This window comes from Oncorhynchus kisutch, linkage group LG5, assembly GCF_002021735.2.
Source record: "Oncorhynchus kisutch isolate 150728-3 linkage group LG5, Okis_V2, whole genome shotgun sequence".
NCBI lineage: Eukaryota > Metazoa > Chordata > Actinopteri > Salmoniformes > Salmonidae > Oncorhynchus > Oncorhynchus kisutch.
Window position 1 is genome coordinate 50,077,599 of NC_034178.2, and position 16,381 is coordinate 50,093,979.

At 42.3% G+C, this 16,381-nt stretch overlaps 1 protein-coding gene across 3 annotated transcripts in view; it reads left to right on the plus strand.

The window, feature by feature from the left end:
• The window catches only part of LOC109891583 (uncharacterized), an 84,676-nt gene that overhangs the window by 16,366 nt on the left and 51,929 nt on the right, over positions 1-16,381 (plus strand). For all 3 annotated transcript variants that reach the window (XM_031825261.1, XM_031825262.1, XM_031825263.1), the window contains exons 9-23: positions 2,776-2,952; positions 3,279-3,361; positions 3,634-3,682; positions 3,836-3,925; positions 4,127-4,228; positions 11,003-11,074; positions 11,234-11,320; positions 11,528-11,677; positions 12,147-12,266; positions 12,346-12,522; positions 13,406-13,491; positions 13,709-13,757; positions 13,922-14,011; positions 15,464-15,559; positions 15,741-15,812. In XM_031825261.1, coding sequence (XP_031681121.1) covers positions 2,776-2,952; positions 3,279-3,361; positions 3,634-3,682; positions 3,836-3,925; positions 4,127-4,228; positions 11,003-11,074; positions 11,234-11,320; positions 11,528-11,677; positions 12,147-12,266; positions 12,346-12,522; positions 13,406-13,491; positions 13,709-13,757; positions 13,922-14,011; positions 15,464-15,559; positions 15,741-15,812 — 1,500 coding nt within the window. The remainder of the gene's footprint in view (positions 1-2,775; positions 2,953-3,278; positions 3,362-3,633; positions 3,683-3,835; positions 3,926-4,126; positions 4,229-11,002; positions 11,075-11,233; positions 11,321-11,527; positions 11,678-12,146; positions 12,267-12,345; positions 12,523-13,405; positions 13,492-13,708; positions 13,758-13,921; positions 14,012-15,463; positions 15,560-15,740; positions 15,813-16,381) is intronic.

Sequence of the window (16,381 nt, forward strand, 5' to 3'; positions counted from 1 at the left end):
ACCGCCCGAACAGGGAGAGGAGTTACCTTCGGTAGAAGTCGTGACAGTTATTCCAATTCCGCGACGCATATAAGGCTCTCCCCCGGCCTCCCTTCAGAAAATCTGACCACGACTCCATTTTGTTGCTCCCAGCCTATAGACAGAAACTAAAACAGGAAGCACCCGCGCTCTGGTCTGTTCAACGCTGGTCCGACCAATTGGATTCCACGCTTCAAGATTGCTTCGATCACGTGGACTGGGATATGTTCCGCATTGCGGCGAACAACAACATTGACGAATACGCTGATTCGGTGAGCGAGTTTATTAGCAAGTGCATCGGTGATGTTGTACTCACAGCGTCTATTAAAACATTCCCCAACCAGAAACCGTGGATTAATGGCAGCATTCGCGCAAAACTGAAAGTGCGAAACACTTTCACGGACTACAAAAGAAAAACAGCCCCGTCGTGTTAACGTGTTAACCCTCGCAAGGCTGCAGGCCCAGATGGCATCCCCGGCCGCATTCTCAGAGCATGCGCAGACCAGCTGGCTGGTGTGTTTACGGACATATTCAATCCCAGTCTGCTGTTCCCACATGCTTCAAGAGGACCACCATTGTTCCTGTTCCCAAGAAAGCTAAGGTAACTGAGCTAAATGACTACCGCCCTGTAGCACTCACTTCCGTCATCATGAAGTGCTTTGAGAGACTAGTCAAGGACCATATCACCTCCACCCTACCTGAAACCCTAGACCCACTCCAATTTGCTTACCGCCCCAATAGGTCCACAGACGACGCAATTGCCATCACACTGCACACTGCCCTAACCCATCTGGACAAGAGGAATACCTATGTAAGAATGCTATTCATCGATTACAGCTCAGCATTTAACACCATAGTGCCCTCCAAACTCGTCATTAAGCTCGAGACCCTGGGTCTCGACCCCACCCTGTGCAACTGGGACCTGGACTTCCTGACGGGCCGCCCCCAGGTGGTGAGGGTAGGTTACAACATTTCCACCCCGCTGATCCTCAACACTGGGTCCCCACAAGGGTGCGTTCTCAGCCCTCTCCTGTACTCACTGTTCACCCACGAATGCGTGGCCATGCACGCCTCCAACTCAATCATCAAGTTTGCAGACGACACTACAGTGGTAGACTTGATTACCAACCACGACGAGACGGCCTACAGGGAGGAGGTGAGGGCCCTCGGAGTGTTGTGTCAGGAAAATAACCTCACACTCAATGTAAACAAAACAAAGGAGATGATCGTGGACTTCAGGAAATAGCAGAGGGAGCAGCCCCACATCTACATTGACGGGACAGTAGTGGAGAGGGTGGAAAGTTTTAAGTTCCTCGGTGTACACATCACGGACAAACTGAAATGGTCCACCCACACAGAGAGCGTGGTGAAGAAGGCGCAGCAGCGCCTCTTCAACCTCAGGAGGCTGAAGAAATTTGGCTTGTCACCAAAAACATTCACAAACTTTTACAGATGCACAATCGAGAGCATCTTGTCGGGCTGTATCACCGCCTGGTACGGCAACTGCTCCGCCCACTACCGTAAGGCTCTCCAGAAGGTAGTGAGGTCTGCACGATGCATCACAGAGTGCAAACTACCTGCCCTCCAGGACACCTACACCACCCGAAGTCACAGGAAGGCTAAAAAGATCATCAAGGACAACAACCACCCGAGCCACTGCCTGTTCACCCCACTATCATCCAGAAGGCGAGGTCAGTACAGGTGCATCAAAGCAGGGACCGAGAGACTGAAAAACAGCTTCTTTCTCAAGGTGATCAGAATGTTAAACAGCCATCACCAACATTGAGTGGCTGCTACCAACATTGAGTGGCTGCTGCCAACATACTGACTCAACTCTAGCCACTTTAATAATGGAAAAATGTATGTAATCAATTTATCACTAGCCACTTTAAACAATGCCACTTTAGATAATGTTTTCATACCCTACATTACTCATCTCATGTATATACTGTACTCTATACCATCTACTGCATCTTGCCTATGCCGTTCGGGCATCACTCATTCATATATCACTCATTCATATATTTTTATGTACATATTCATATTCATTCCTTTACACTTGTGTGTATAAGGTAGTTGTTGTGAAATTGTTAGGTTATATTACTTGTTAGATATTACTGCATGGTCGGAACTAGAAGCACAAGCATTTCACCACACTCACATTAACATCTGCTAACCATGTGTATGTGACAAATACATTTGATTAGATTTTTATTTATTGTGGCCATCGAAATGTTAGCTATTAAAATCAGGTCCATCAATAATATCAAGGGGCTAGAAATCCAAGGCTTAAAAACCAAGGTATCGTTGTATGCCCGACATCTGGTGCAATGATGCAAACAATTACTTTGATAGAACCCACAATCTACAGTATCTGCAATATTAAAGCTGATCTTCCCCCTAGAAATATATCTACATATTTTTTTAACTCTCCACAAAAACTCTCCACAAACACTCCTTAAGCACACACATTTACTCAGACCACAGACTCTATGTATCTTATCTGAGCGTACTGTCAACCTCCTTGATAAATGAACTCTGAACTCTGAGTTATTCAGACATTACACATAATAGAGCTTATACCAGTATCAATCCTTTCACTGTCCCTCCCTCCCTCCCTCCCTCCCTCCCTCCCTCCCTCCCTCCCTCCCTCCCTCCCTCCCTCCCTCCCTCCCTCCCTCCCTCCTGAAATACTCCATTGCACCCTCTCTCTCTGAATCCCCTCTCACTCTCTCTCTCTTTCTCTCTCTCTCTTAGGGTGTGGTACGTATCCACCTCTTGGAGGCTGATGACCTGCCAGCTAAGGACAACTACATGAAGGGAGTGATAGCGGGGTTGTCTGACCCGTATGCTCTGTGTAGGGTGGGGCCTCAGACTTTCACCTCCCACGTTGTGGACAACACTGTCTGTCCCAAGTGGGGAGAGATGTATGAGGTGAGGGGTCCAGGAGCCGGAGGATTGTAAAATCACTCATTCCTCTTTCATTGAATGTCACTGCCACATATTAGTGTTGCATTTACTGTTGGAAAATAGCATGTCTTGATTTCCATACCTTTATTTAGGAAGATAATGCATTACTTGGTAGAGAATGCATTGGTCCGGTAACGGAGTTGGGATTCCCCTATATGTGTGTGTCTATTAAGGGAAATCCACTGCCAACTGAGTAATCATATACAGTACACAGCCACATTGTCTCCTCATTCATGTCCTGTGTTTGGTCCTCATGGTGTTGTGTATGTCCATGTGTGTGTGTGTGTCAGGTCATAGTCCATGAAGTACCAGGTCAGGAGCTGGAGGTGGAGGTTTATGACAAAGACCCAGACAATGATGACTTTCTGGGGAGGTAGCTACATCTCTCTGCCTGCCTGCCTGCCCATGGGTTTCTGTGTGCCGCACTGCCACTGTTTTACTGACTCCCCTGACCTTTCACCTCTCATAGTCAAAAGTCAAAAGGAGAAGGATATAAAGTCTCCTAGTGTTTTAAATATAATGTTATCCTCTTGTCCTTAAATACTACTGGTTCTCCTTTCCTTTTTTTTCCTCCATCGTCTTGATTTCTCTGTTTTTGTTTATTTCTCTATTTGTCTCTCCCCCTCTTTTTCCATTTTCCTCCAGAACCAAGATAGATTTGGGTATCGTGAAGAAGTCCAAAGTTGTTGATGAAGTGAGTTATTTGTATTATTGAATGTCTGATAAAGTTAGACATTTAACAAGATAACAATTTAACAAGATGACTCACAACCCATTTAGAAGTAATGTCTATGCTTTCCCCATTACATTATCATCACAATCTGTATATTTATGCTTTGTTTCTCAGTGGTTCACCCTGAAAGAAACCAAGTCAGGACGTGTCCATTTCAGACTGGAGTGGTTGGTCTTGTTGCCCAATACGGAGCGACTGGAACAGGTCTGCATCCATATCCTCCCTATCGTAATATTCCTCCCGCAGTCAATGTGAAAGGAATATGATGCTCAGGCTGTCTTGTATGGTTAAACTTTGTGGTGACTGTGTACACTGGCAGTGAGCCCGTAGTGAAGGAATGTGCAGATTGAACATTGCTTAGAGCTGAGTGCCTCTTCCCTTCTCCCCTCTCCACTCCTCCCCCAGGTTCTTCAGAGGAACGAGAGCATGACAGTGTCCAGTAAGACTTCTGACCCCCCCTCTGCAGCTATCTTGGCAGTGTATCTAGACAAGGCTGAAGCCCTTCCTGTGAGTCACCACACCTCATCAACCTCTCCCCCCTCCTCTCTCAGCCCAAAGCTACTTCCTGTCTGTGGCTTTGCTAGGGTACAGCTGAAACTGTCGTTAGGGTTCTTGTTACAGAGTTGTTCCCTGCCATCTGCCCTTGTTCACTTCCCTTCACTGAGCTGAGATCATTGGATAGGTGTAAGGAATATCTCCACCTAGCTTTCAAGTAGGCTAGGTGGAGTTTCTGCCATTTTGCTTTCACGTACCCAGTCCTATTTGATCTGTTAAGGGGAGTGAATGGCAGGTGAGGGGCGAGAACAACAGCCATAGTGGTGGTGTGTTCAGCTTTAGACTTCCTGAAACTGTTTGCACACAGCTCTGTTGTTTCCTCTGTGCGTCAGGACGGCTTTGATTTCTATACTGTTTTTCGGTGGTTGCCATGCAACATCTATGGCAGTGGTTACCAATCCTAGCTCTATAGCACTACAGAGTGTGCAGGCTTTTGTTACAAACCAAATTAAATCATATCAAACTTTATTTGCCACATGTGCCGAATACAACAAGTGCAGACTTTACCGTGAAATGCTAACTTACAAGCCCTTAACCAACAGTGCATTTCAAGAAGATGAAAGTAGGCTTAAATTAAAAGTAATAATAAAAAGTAACACAATAAGAATAACAATAACGAGGCTATATACAGGGGGCACCGGTACCGAGTCAGTGTGCAGGGGTACAGGCTAGTTGAGGTAATCTGTACATGTAGGTGGGGGCGAAGTGACTATGCATAGGTAACCGAAAGGTTGCAAGTTCAAATCCCCGAGCTGACAAGGTACAAAATCTGTCGTTCTGCCCTTGAACAGGCAGTTAACCCACTGTTCCTAGGCCGTCATTGAAAATAAGAATTTGTTCTTAACTGACTTGCCTAGTAAAATAAAGGTAAAAAAAAAAAAATATATAAAAAAATAAGGTAACAAACAAACAGCGAGTAGCAGCAGTGTACAAAGGGGGGAGTGGGGAGGGGGTTCAATGTAAATATTCCGGTGGCAATTTTATGAATTGTTCAGCAGTCTTATGGCTTGGGGGTGGAAGCTGTTGAGGAGCCTTTTGGTCCTAGACTTGGCCATCCGGTACAGCTTGCTGTGCAGTAGTAGTGAAAACAATCTAACTTGGGTGACTGGAGTCTCTGACAATTTTATGGGCTTTCCTCTGACACTGCCTATTATATAGGTCCTGGATGGCAGGTAGCTTGGCCCCAGTGAGGTACTGGGCCGTTCACACTACCCTCTGTAGCGCCTTATGGTCAGATTCCGAGCAGTTGCCATACCAGGTGGTGATGCATCTGGTCAGTATGTTCTCGATGGTGCAGCTGTAAAACCTTTTGAGGATCTGGGGGAGCCATGCCAAATCTTTTCAGTCTCCTGAGGGGGGAAAGGTTTTGTCGTGCCCTCTTCACGACTGTCTTAGTATGTTTGGACCATGATAGTTTGTTGGTGATGTGGACACCAAGGAACTTGAAACTCTCGACCGCTCCACTTCAGCCCCGTCGATGTTAATGGGGGCATGTTCGGCCCGCCTTTCCCTGTAGTCCATGATCAGCTCTTTTGTCTTGCTCACATTGTCCTGGCACCACACTGCCAGTTCTCTGACCTCCTCCCTATAGGCCTTCTCATTTTTGTCAGCCCTGTTGTGTCGTCAGCAAACTTAATGATGGTGTTGGAGGGGCCCCAGTGTTAATGATCATGCATGGCAGACATGTTGTTGCCTACTCTTACCACCTGGGGTCGGCCCGTCAGGAAGTCCAGGATCCAGTTGCAGAGGGAGGTGTTTAGTCCCAGAGTCCTTAGCTTAGTGATGAGCTTCGTGGGCACTATGGTGTTGAACGCTGAGCTGTAGTCAATGAACAGCATTCTCACATAGGTGTTCCTTTTGTCCAGGTGAGAAATAGCGGTGTGGAGTGCGATTGAGATTGCGTCATCTGTGGATCTGTTGGGGCGGTATGTGAATTGGAGTGGGTCTAGGGTGTCCGGGAGGATGCTGTTGATGTGAACCATGACCAGCCTTTCATAGCACTTCATGGCTACGGACGTGAGTGCCACATAGTCATTTAGGCAGGTTACCTTCACTTCCTTGGGCACAGGGACTATGGTGGTCTGCTTGAAACATGTAGGTATTACAGACTCGTTCAGAAACTCGTTACTGAAGACGGAGTCATCTATGATTCTCCGAATTATATTTTAAAAGAGGAAGCTAATTATATCAGGCAAGGAATTCGTTCCAAATAATTTAAAAAAATGGAAAATTAACAAATGTACAGAAAGACCAGTGCGAAGGCCAAATTACAGAGGAAGAACTTTGAGGCTATTAAATCCTTTCAGTCTGGAAAAACCCCAGGGCTTGACGGCATACTGGTAGTTTTTTGATATACTAAAAGCTCCATTGTTAGATTGTTATAACATCTCCTATAGAAATGGGAGTCTGTCAGGTACTCAGCAGAAAGGTCTGATTTCTCTATTATTAAAACAAGACCCAGATGGCAAATATAAAGACCCAGTCTATCTAAAAAAAACAGGAGGCCCCTTACACTTCAATGCTGTGATGCAAAAATACTAGCAAAATGTATAGCACTCAGAATTAAAAGGGTTTTACCAGTTATTGTTCATCCGGATCAAACAGGTTTTTTACATGGACGACACATTGGAGATAATATACGACAAATACTAGAAATAATAGAACATAATGGAATATATAAGAAGCCAGGAATGGTATTTATAGCGAGTTTTGAAAAGGCATTTGATAAAGTAAGACTGGATAAAAAAAATTAAAAATGCCTGGATTTTTTCAATTTTGGTAATTCTCTTATAAAATGGGTAAAAAATTATGTACAGCAACCCCAGGTGTAAAATAGTAAATAACGGCTACTTCTCAGAGAGTTTTGAATTGTCAAGAGAAGTTAAATAAGGGTGTCCGCTGTCACCATATCTATTCGTTATGGCCATCGAAATATTAGCTTTAAAATCAGATCCAATAACAACATTAGAGGATTAGAAATCCAAGGCTTAAAAACAAAGGTGTCCATGTATGCCGATGACTCAAGTTTTATATTAAGTCCACAAGCTAGATCCCTGCAATGTCTCATTGAAGATCTAGATAACTTTTCTGGACTTTCTGGACTAAAACCTAATTATGATGTGTACAATATTAGCTATTGTATCTTTAAAAAAATACAACTTTTACATTAGAGTGCAGTTTACCTATAAAATGGGCTGATGGTGAAGTAGACATACTTGGTATTCATATCACAAAATATAAAAATAAGCTCTCCACAATGAATTTCAATAGAAAACTTGTAAAAATAGACAAGATCCTGCATCCATGGAGAGGTAAATACCTGTCTATTTATGGAAATATTGCCCTGATTAACTCCTGAGTCATATCTCAGTTTAGTAATTTACTTATGGCGCTGCCTACTCCTGATGATTCGATTTTGAAATCATACGAGCAAAAGATATTTCGCTTTATCTGGGATGCTAAACCAGACAAAATAAAGCGTGTGTATCTATATAATGAATATGAATTGGGTGGATTGAGATGATTAAATATTAAAGCACTAAACCTTTCTCTAAAAGCTTCACTCCTTCAAAAGTTTTATTTGAACCCTAAATGGTTTTCAGGTAGAATAATAAGAAAAGCTCATCCATTGTTTAAAAATGGCCTTTTTGCCTTTGTGCAGATTGCCATGTCTCATTTTCGATTCATTGAAAATGTCAAAGTATCTGTCTTTTTCAAACAAGCATTGCAGAGCTGGCTACAATTTCAATTTCATCCCCCTGAAAGATAGAACAAATATTATGGCTGAACTCAAATGTGCTGGTTGATAAAATACCTGTATTTATGGGAAAGGGTATTTTGTTCTTAAATTATATTGTAAATCGTAATGGTAGAGTTATGTCTTTCATGGAGTTATCAGAATTGTACGGGAAGGTCTGCTCAATCCAAGAGTACAACCAATTGATTACAGCATTGCCCCAAAAATGGAGGAGGCGGGTGGTAGCCGGAAGAGGTAGGGAACTGGTCTGTCTACCCAATATAAAGGATCAAAACTGGCAGAGGAATAAAAATAGAATAAATAGGAAAGTATACCAGTTTAATTTGAGGACCAGGATGTTGACAACTGTGCAATACAGATTGCAAAAGAGTTGAAGAGATTTTTGATGTACCGATTCCATGGTACAGGGTGTATGAGTTGATATACAGTGGGGCAAAAAAGTATTTAGTCAGCCACCAATTGTGCAAGTCCTCCCACTTAAAAAGATGAGAGAGGCCTGTAATTCTCATCATAGGTACACTTAAACTATGACAGACAAAATGAGGAAAAAAACTCCAGAAAATTACATTGTAGGATTTTTAATGAATTTATTTGCAAATTATGGTGGAAAATAAGTATTTGGTCAATAACAAAAGTTTATCTGAATACTTTGTTTTATACCCTTTGTTGGCAATGACAGAGGTCAAAAAAGTCATGGTGTTTTTACAACTAATGCCTGAGGCTGATGCCGTGCAGGTGTTTGTACACATGCATATACACACACTCTCATTCAAATAAAAATATACAAGAACACACACATACATGTAGTAGTGCCAGACATGCACACAAATATATAAAGTAGGCAATGCTGTTATGATTTCAGTTGTTCTTGATGTCCTTTGTTTTAAATGTATTATTTATTTTGTAATGTTTTTGCATTGTTATTTGTTCTTCTGTCTTTTCCTTTTTTAAAATCTTTAGTTCATTCTCTTGGTTGTTGGTGCATTGGGGGGTTCTTGGGGGTGGGGAATGGAATTAATTATTATTATTTTTAAATCATTCTGGGAGGGAACTGTGGGAGGGGTCTCGAATGGTTGAGGGACAGCTATTGGGGGTATCTTGGAGGGTTCGGGTTTCACAAAATTGTGATCATGAAAAAGGAAACTATGACATATATTTTATATCACTATCATGCACACGCACACATAAGGATGGCTCTGTTGCGGAAAGACTGATACATGTATGATAGTGTCTTGATGCAGTATTGTTTGTCCTTCATGTTCTAATTCTTTGTTACACCTTCCTTGTGTTTTTTGTCATATTTTTTTTTTAAAGACTCGGTCAGGGAGAGGTTGAAAATGTCAGTGAAGGTCCGTGCATGCTTTGAGTACACGTCCTGGTAATCCATCTGGCCCAGCGGCTTTGTGAATGTTGACCTGTTTAAAGGTTTTGTTCACATCGGCTACCGAGAGCGTTATCACACAGTTATCCAGAACAGCCATTGCTCTTGTGCATGCTTCAGTGTTATTTGCCTCGAAGCGAGCATAAAAGGCATTTAGCTCGTCTTGTAGGCTCGCGTGGGCAGCTCGAGTCTGGGTTTCCCTTTATAGTCCGTAATAGTTTTCAAGCCATGCCACATCCGACGAGCGTCAGTGCCGGTATAGTATGTTACAATCTTAATCCTGTATTGACGCTTTGCTTGTTTGATGGTTCGTCTGAGGGCATAGCGGGATTTCTTATAAGCGTCTGGATTAGTCTCCCTCTCCTTGAAAGCGGCAGCTCTAGCCTTTAGCTCGAAGCTGATGTTGCCTGTAATCCATGGCTTCTGGTTGGGATGTCTACGTACAGTCACTATGGGGACGACGTCATCGATGCACTTATTGATGAAGCCGATGACTGAGGTGGTATACACCCCAATGCCATTGGATGAATCCCAGAACATATTCTAGTCTGTGCTTGCAAAACAGTACTGTAATGTAGCTTTGCTTCGCTTTGTGGTGGTAAATAGACAGCTACGAATAATGCATAATGCAGATGAGAACTCTCTTGGTAGATAGTGTGGTTGACAGCTTATCATAAGATACTCTACCTCAGGCGAGCGATACCTCGAGACTTCTTTAATATTAGACATCGCGCACCAGCTGTTATTGACAAAAAGACACACACCCCTATCCCTCGTCTGCCGGTGCATGGAAAATTCCGCCAGCTCTATATTGTCCGTTTCTTCGTTCTTCGTTCGCCAACACCGCCTTTGGCCGCCTTTCCTTCCAGTTCTCTGCTGCCAGTGACTGGAATGAACTGCAAAAATTGCTGAAGCTAGAGACTTACATTTCCCTCACTAACTTTAAACATCAGCTATCTGAGCAGCTAACCGATCGCTGCAGCTGTACATAGTCCATCTGTAAATAGCCCACCCAATCTACCTACCTCATCCCCATATTGTTTTTATTTACTTTGCTGCTCTTTTGCACACCAGTATCACTACTTACACACCATCATCTGCTCATCATCATCTGCTCCTCTATCACTCCAGTGTTATCTGCTAAATTGTAATTACTTGCTACTATGGCCTATTTATTGCCATACCTCCTCATGCCATTTGCACACACTGTATATAGACTTTCTTTTTTTCTATTGTGTTATTGACTGTACGCTTGTTTATTCCATGTGTAACTCTGTGTTGTTGTTTCTGTCACACTGCTTTGCTTTATCTTGGCCAGGTCACAGTTGTAAATGTTCTCAACTAGCTTACCTGGTTAAATAAAGGTTAAATAAATAAAAACGCTGTGTTTATATATGGGAATTCAAGTAATTGAACCGACGTCAGTCAAGTAATTTTTTTAATAACTGGAAAAAAAATTAAATGTTGGTTAATCGCGCCACACTAATTGGTTGTGTTAGCGCTGGGCCGGAACAAACCCCCTCGTAGTGTTGTTGGTTGTTTGTGTTTGCCTTATATTTCAACGTGTGTTTCTATGTTTGTGTTTTAGATGAAGAAGGGCAATAAAGAACCTAGTCCCATGGTGCAGTTGTCTGTACAGGACATCACTCGAGAGAGCAGGGTAAGACTACCAGAGCAGTGACTTACATGACTTATTCCATTCAGCTCCTATAGTGGAGAAAATGACCAAACAGTGCTACCACAGTGGTAGACTATCTTTGCTTTGAAGTCAAACTCCCTCCTATTTCACTCTCTCAATTTTCCTTCACGCTGCTTTTAGACCTGTTGGACGACCATCAACCCAAAATGGGAGGATGCCTTCACCTTCTTTATCCCAGATCCACACAAGCAGTCAATAGACATTCAGGTATCTTGACATTCTAACTCCATTGGATAACATGTTCTGCACCCATTTGTCATCATGTTCATTTAATGAATGCTGCATTTGTCTGTTTTTTTCCCACATAGCATTCTGTTCAATGACCACAGTCCCTTTTCTCTGTGTGTATTCTTCACTCAACATTCTCACTATCCTCACTATGTCCTCACTATATCCTCACTATGTCTGTCTCAGGTGAAGGACAATGACCGGATACAGACTCTAGGTAGTCTGTCCATCCCTCTGTCCCGCCTGCTGTCGGGCCCCAACCTGTCTCTGGACCAGTGGTTCCAGCTAGATAAATCTGGCCCTGCCAGCCGCATCTACATCAACACTGTACTCAGGGTAAGGACTGGTACCTCCTCTCAATCCCAACCTACAGGTTGATGCACATCTAAAAACAGATTGCTCAGTTTGGCCTGTGTGTTGTATTATTCTATCTCATTATCTTTCTTTCGTTCTTTCTTTTTTTCCTTTCTTTTTTTATTTTTTATTTCTTTTTTTCTCTCCCCTCTCTCTCTCTCTCTTTCTCTCCCCTCTCTCTCTCTCTCTCTCTCTCTCTCTCTCTCTCTCTCTCTCTCTCTTTCTCTCCCCTCTCTCTCTCTTTCTCTCCCCTCTCTCTCTCTCTCTCTCTCTCTCTCTCTCTCTCTCTCTCTCTCTCTCTCTCTCTCTCTCTCTCTCTCTCTCTCTCTCTCTCTCTCTCTCTATCTCTCTCTATCTCTCTCTCTCTCTCTCTCTCTCTCTCTCTCTCTCTCTCTCTCTTCGAATTCAATTCAATTCAAGGGCTCTCTCTCTTTCTTTCTCTTTCTATCAGGTGTTATGGTTAGATGAGGAAAACATCCCCACTTCCTCTACAGAAGCAGCCAACCTAGCAGCAGGTCTCTCAAAGATACGCCCCCAACAGACCTCCCCAGACCCCAGCTTTGCCACAGAGGTAAATAACGCCATGTTTATGAGATAGCAATGTTGAAGAATGTGAGTCTGTGATGAAGTAAAGTGTTTTGTTGTTTTAGGGGGTGCTGAGAATCCACCTTCTAGAGGGCCAAAATCTGGTCCCCAAGGACAACATGATGGGGGGCATGGTGAAGGGCAAGAGTGACCCCTATGTCAAGATCAACATTGGGGGTGAGACCTTTGAAAGCCGAGTCATCAATAGGAACCTCAACCCCACCTGGAACGAGATGTATGAGGTAGGATATTACATAGTGGCCATGATTTTATTTGTTCGAGCCAATAAATCAAATCTTGTGAAATCAAATCTTAATTTCAAATCAGATATTTTTAACAAAACAAATAAAGCCATTGTTCCAAACGGACAATCATGACACTGTAGGGTAATAATGAATCCAAGGAGTGCTGTACAGAAACCCAGCCTAAAACCCCAAACAGCAAGCAATGCAGGTGTAGAAGCACGGTGGCTAGGAAAAACTCCCTAGAAAGGCCAATACCTAGGAAGAAACCTAGAGAGGAACCAGGCTATGTGGGGTGGCCAGTCCTCTTCTGGCTGTGCCGGGTGGAGATTATAACAGAACATGGCCAAGATGTTCAAATGTTCATAAATGACCAGCATGGTCGAATAATAATAAGGCAGAACAGTTGAAACTAGAGCAGCAGCACAGTCAGGTGGAAGTTGAAACTGGAGCAGCAGCATGGCCAGGTGGACTGGGGACAGCAAGGAGTCATCATGTCAGGTAGTCCTGGGGCATGGTCCTAGGGCTCAGGTCCTCCGAGAGAGAGAAAGAAAGAGAGAAGGAGAGAATTAGAGAACGCACACTTAGATTCACACAGGACACCGAATAGGACAGGAGAAGTACTCCAGATATAACAAACTGACCCCAGCCCCCCGACACATAAACTACTGCAGCATAAATACTGGAGGCTGAGACAGGAGGGGTCAGGAGAACCATAGAACGAGTGCTCAACAACCAGGACAGCAGGCTTAAACTGAGGACTTGTCTATTATTTTGAGGAAAATATTAGGTGACCTAAAAATGCCAGTGTTTCCCTGTGTGTTTCCAGTGTTAGTATGTAGAATACTGCCCTTACTGAAGCTGTTGTTGTGTTGTCTCCCAGGTGGTTCTGACCACACTGCCTGGCCAGGAGCTGCATGTAGAGCTATTTGATAAGGACATGGACATGAAGGATGACTTCATGGGAAGGTATGCAGGCTGTGACCCAATGGCATCCTAGTCTATATATAGTGCACTACTTTAGGGTGCCATTTGGGATGCAAACAGTCTCTGGGAATTAGATAGATTTCTATGGCAGGGACATGTAACTACTCCCATAGATGTATTTTTGCTCCATATTACATGTATTTGTACAGTAGCTGGCTCTCTAAGTAGTTTGTTCTCTGACAGTGATGTACTGTTACAGGTTGAAGATCAGTCTGAAGGATATCATCACCTCTCAATACACTGACCAGGTGAGATCTACCTGCCTGCATGGGAGTTACATGGCTACATACTCTAATTTAAACAAACCAGTCAGGTGCACTGAATGTTGAACTTTACCATCCTATGTGAAAGCTTTTTAGTTACTCTGTTTCAATGGTAGGCTACACTGTGAGTTGTTGTCTCTCTTTTCCAGTGGTACACTCTGAATGATGTGAAGTCAGGTCGCCTTCACCTGGTACTGGAGTGGGTACCAACAGTATCACAACCAGACAGACTGGATCAGGTCAGTCCTATTCTTCCAGTTTTAAATTCATCCCCCAAATATTTGCAGTATTAAACAGTAGAGTAATATATCCTTATACACATACAGTGCATTCGTATTAAACAGTAGAGTAATATATCCTTATACACATACAGTGCATTCGTATTAAACAGTAGAGTAATATATCCTTATACACATACAGTGCATTCGTGTTAAACAGTAGAGTAATATATCCTTATACACATACAGTGCATTCGTATTAATGATGAGGGGAGAAAAAAACCATTTCATGGGGCGGCAGGGTAGCCTAGTGGTTAGCCTAGTGGTTAGAGCGTTGGACTAGTAACCGAAAGTTTGCAAGTTCGAATCCCTGAGCTGACAAGGTACAAATCTGTCGTTCTGTCCCTGAACAAGGCAGTTAACCCACTGTTCCTAGGCTGTCATTGATAATAAGAATTTGTTCTTAACTGACTTGCCTAGTAAAATAAAAAAATTTAACAATAGAGTAATATGTCCTTATACACATACAGTGCATTCGTATTAAACAGTAGAGTAATATATCCTTATACACATACAGTGCATTCGTATTAAACAGTAGAGTAATATATCCTTATACACATACAGTGCATTCGTATTAAACAGTAGAGTAATATATCCTTATACACATACAGTGCATTCGTATTAAACAGTAGAGTAATATATCCTTATACACATACAGTGCATTCGTGTTAAACAGTAGAGTAATATATCCTTATACACATACAGTGCATTCGTATTAAACAGTAGAGTAATATATCCTTATACACATACAGTGCATTCGTATTAAACAGTAGAGTAATATATCCTTATACACATACAGTGCATTCGTATTAAACAGTAGAGTAATATATCCTTATACACATACAGTGCATTCGGAAAGTATTCAGACCCTTTCCCTTTTTCATTTTTTTTCTTTGTTACAGCCTTTTTGTAAAATTGATTTAATATTTGTTTTTTTTCATCAATCTACACACACTACCCCATAATGACAAAGCGAAAACAGGTTTTTAGACATTTTTACAAAATAATGTGTGTAGATTGATGAGGGGAGAAAAAAACAATTGAATCAATTTTAGAATTAGGCTGTAACGTAACAAAATGTTCCAGCTTATTTCTCTCAAATTTTGTGTAAAAATGTGTTTACATCCCTGTTAAGTGAGCATTTCTCCTTTGTCAAGATAATCCATCCATCCTATGCCTTCCCATGCCCTCCCATCACTGCACCCCTGCCAAGTCACGTGCAATCGATAGATTAGGGCCTAATGAATTTATTTCAATTGAATGATTTCCTTATATGAACTGTAACTCAGTACAATTTTTGAAATTGTTGCATGTTGTGTTTTTGTTCAGTATAATAGGCAGTAGAAAACAGTAGAGTAATGCATCCTGAAACAGTGCCATACAGTCCCACTGACCTGTTTACATTTCCCTCAGGTGTTCCAGTTTCAGTCCAGGCAGTCTTACCACAACAAAGCCTTTCCATCCATGGCTCTACTGTTTGTGTTTGTGGAGAGGGCTGACGGCCTACCCGTGCGTCTAATCTACCTCTTTCTCAGTTTGGAAGGGATCTCATGACTTTGTGTGCAGGGCTTATGATAATGATTTATGTTTGTTATGTTTAGAAGACTCATTCTATTTTACATATGAATACGGTGTTTATTTTTGTGCACATCTAGTGTGTGTGTGTTTGTTTATTGTGGTGTGTTTCTAGCTGAAGAAAAGTGGGAAGGAGCCAAAAGTGGGAGCTGAACTTGTTGTGGGGGGGACCTCCCATAAAACGACGGTGAGACAGATAACTCATGCAATATGTCCCATTTAAAATTGAGATATGACACTGTAAAACCCCTAAAAAGCAAGTAATTTTTTTGACTACAAAGTGTAAATGTTTTGTTCATAAAGTCAGTCTCGTGCAAAAAAGAGATTTGTGAGATGATAGGGGAAAAATGGTATGTCACGGAATTAAGGATACCGTAACAGTTTTCATTGGGTTGGGATTATTTATTTTAATCCTGCCCACATGCCCACAGCTGGCAGCACCCAAGTAATCATCAATTACACAAAATACCTTTTGCAGTTAAAATCCCATGTACCAAAAACGGTTAAATGGGTTTCCATCGCATTTTCAACTCTACTGATGGTTTTCTCACCCAATTTTTTGCCGTTATATATAGCTAGTGTACCCACTCTGATTTTGGCAAGTGTGCTGTAGTCAACAGCTTGCAGATACAGTGCGGGTAGGCTAGTCTAAATGATTAGATTATTTGTATTTGTCAAACAGCAGCCAAGCATCAATGATTATGTCACCAAAATAAGACATAATCCTGCTCCTTTCCAGTAAATATCTCTGGCAGT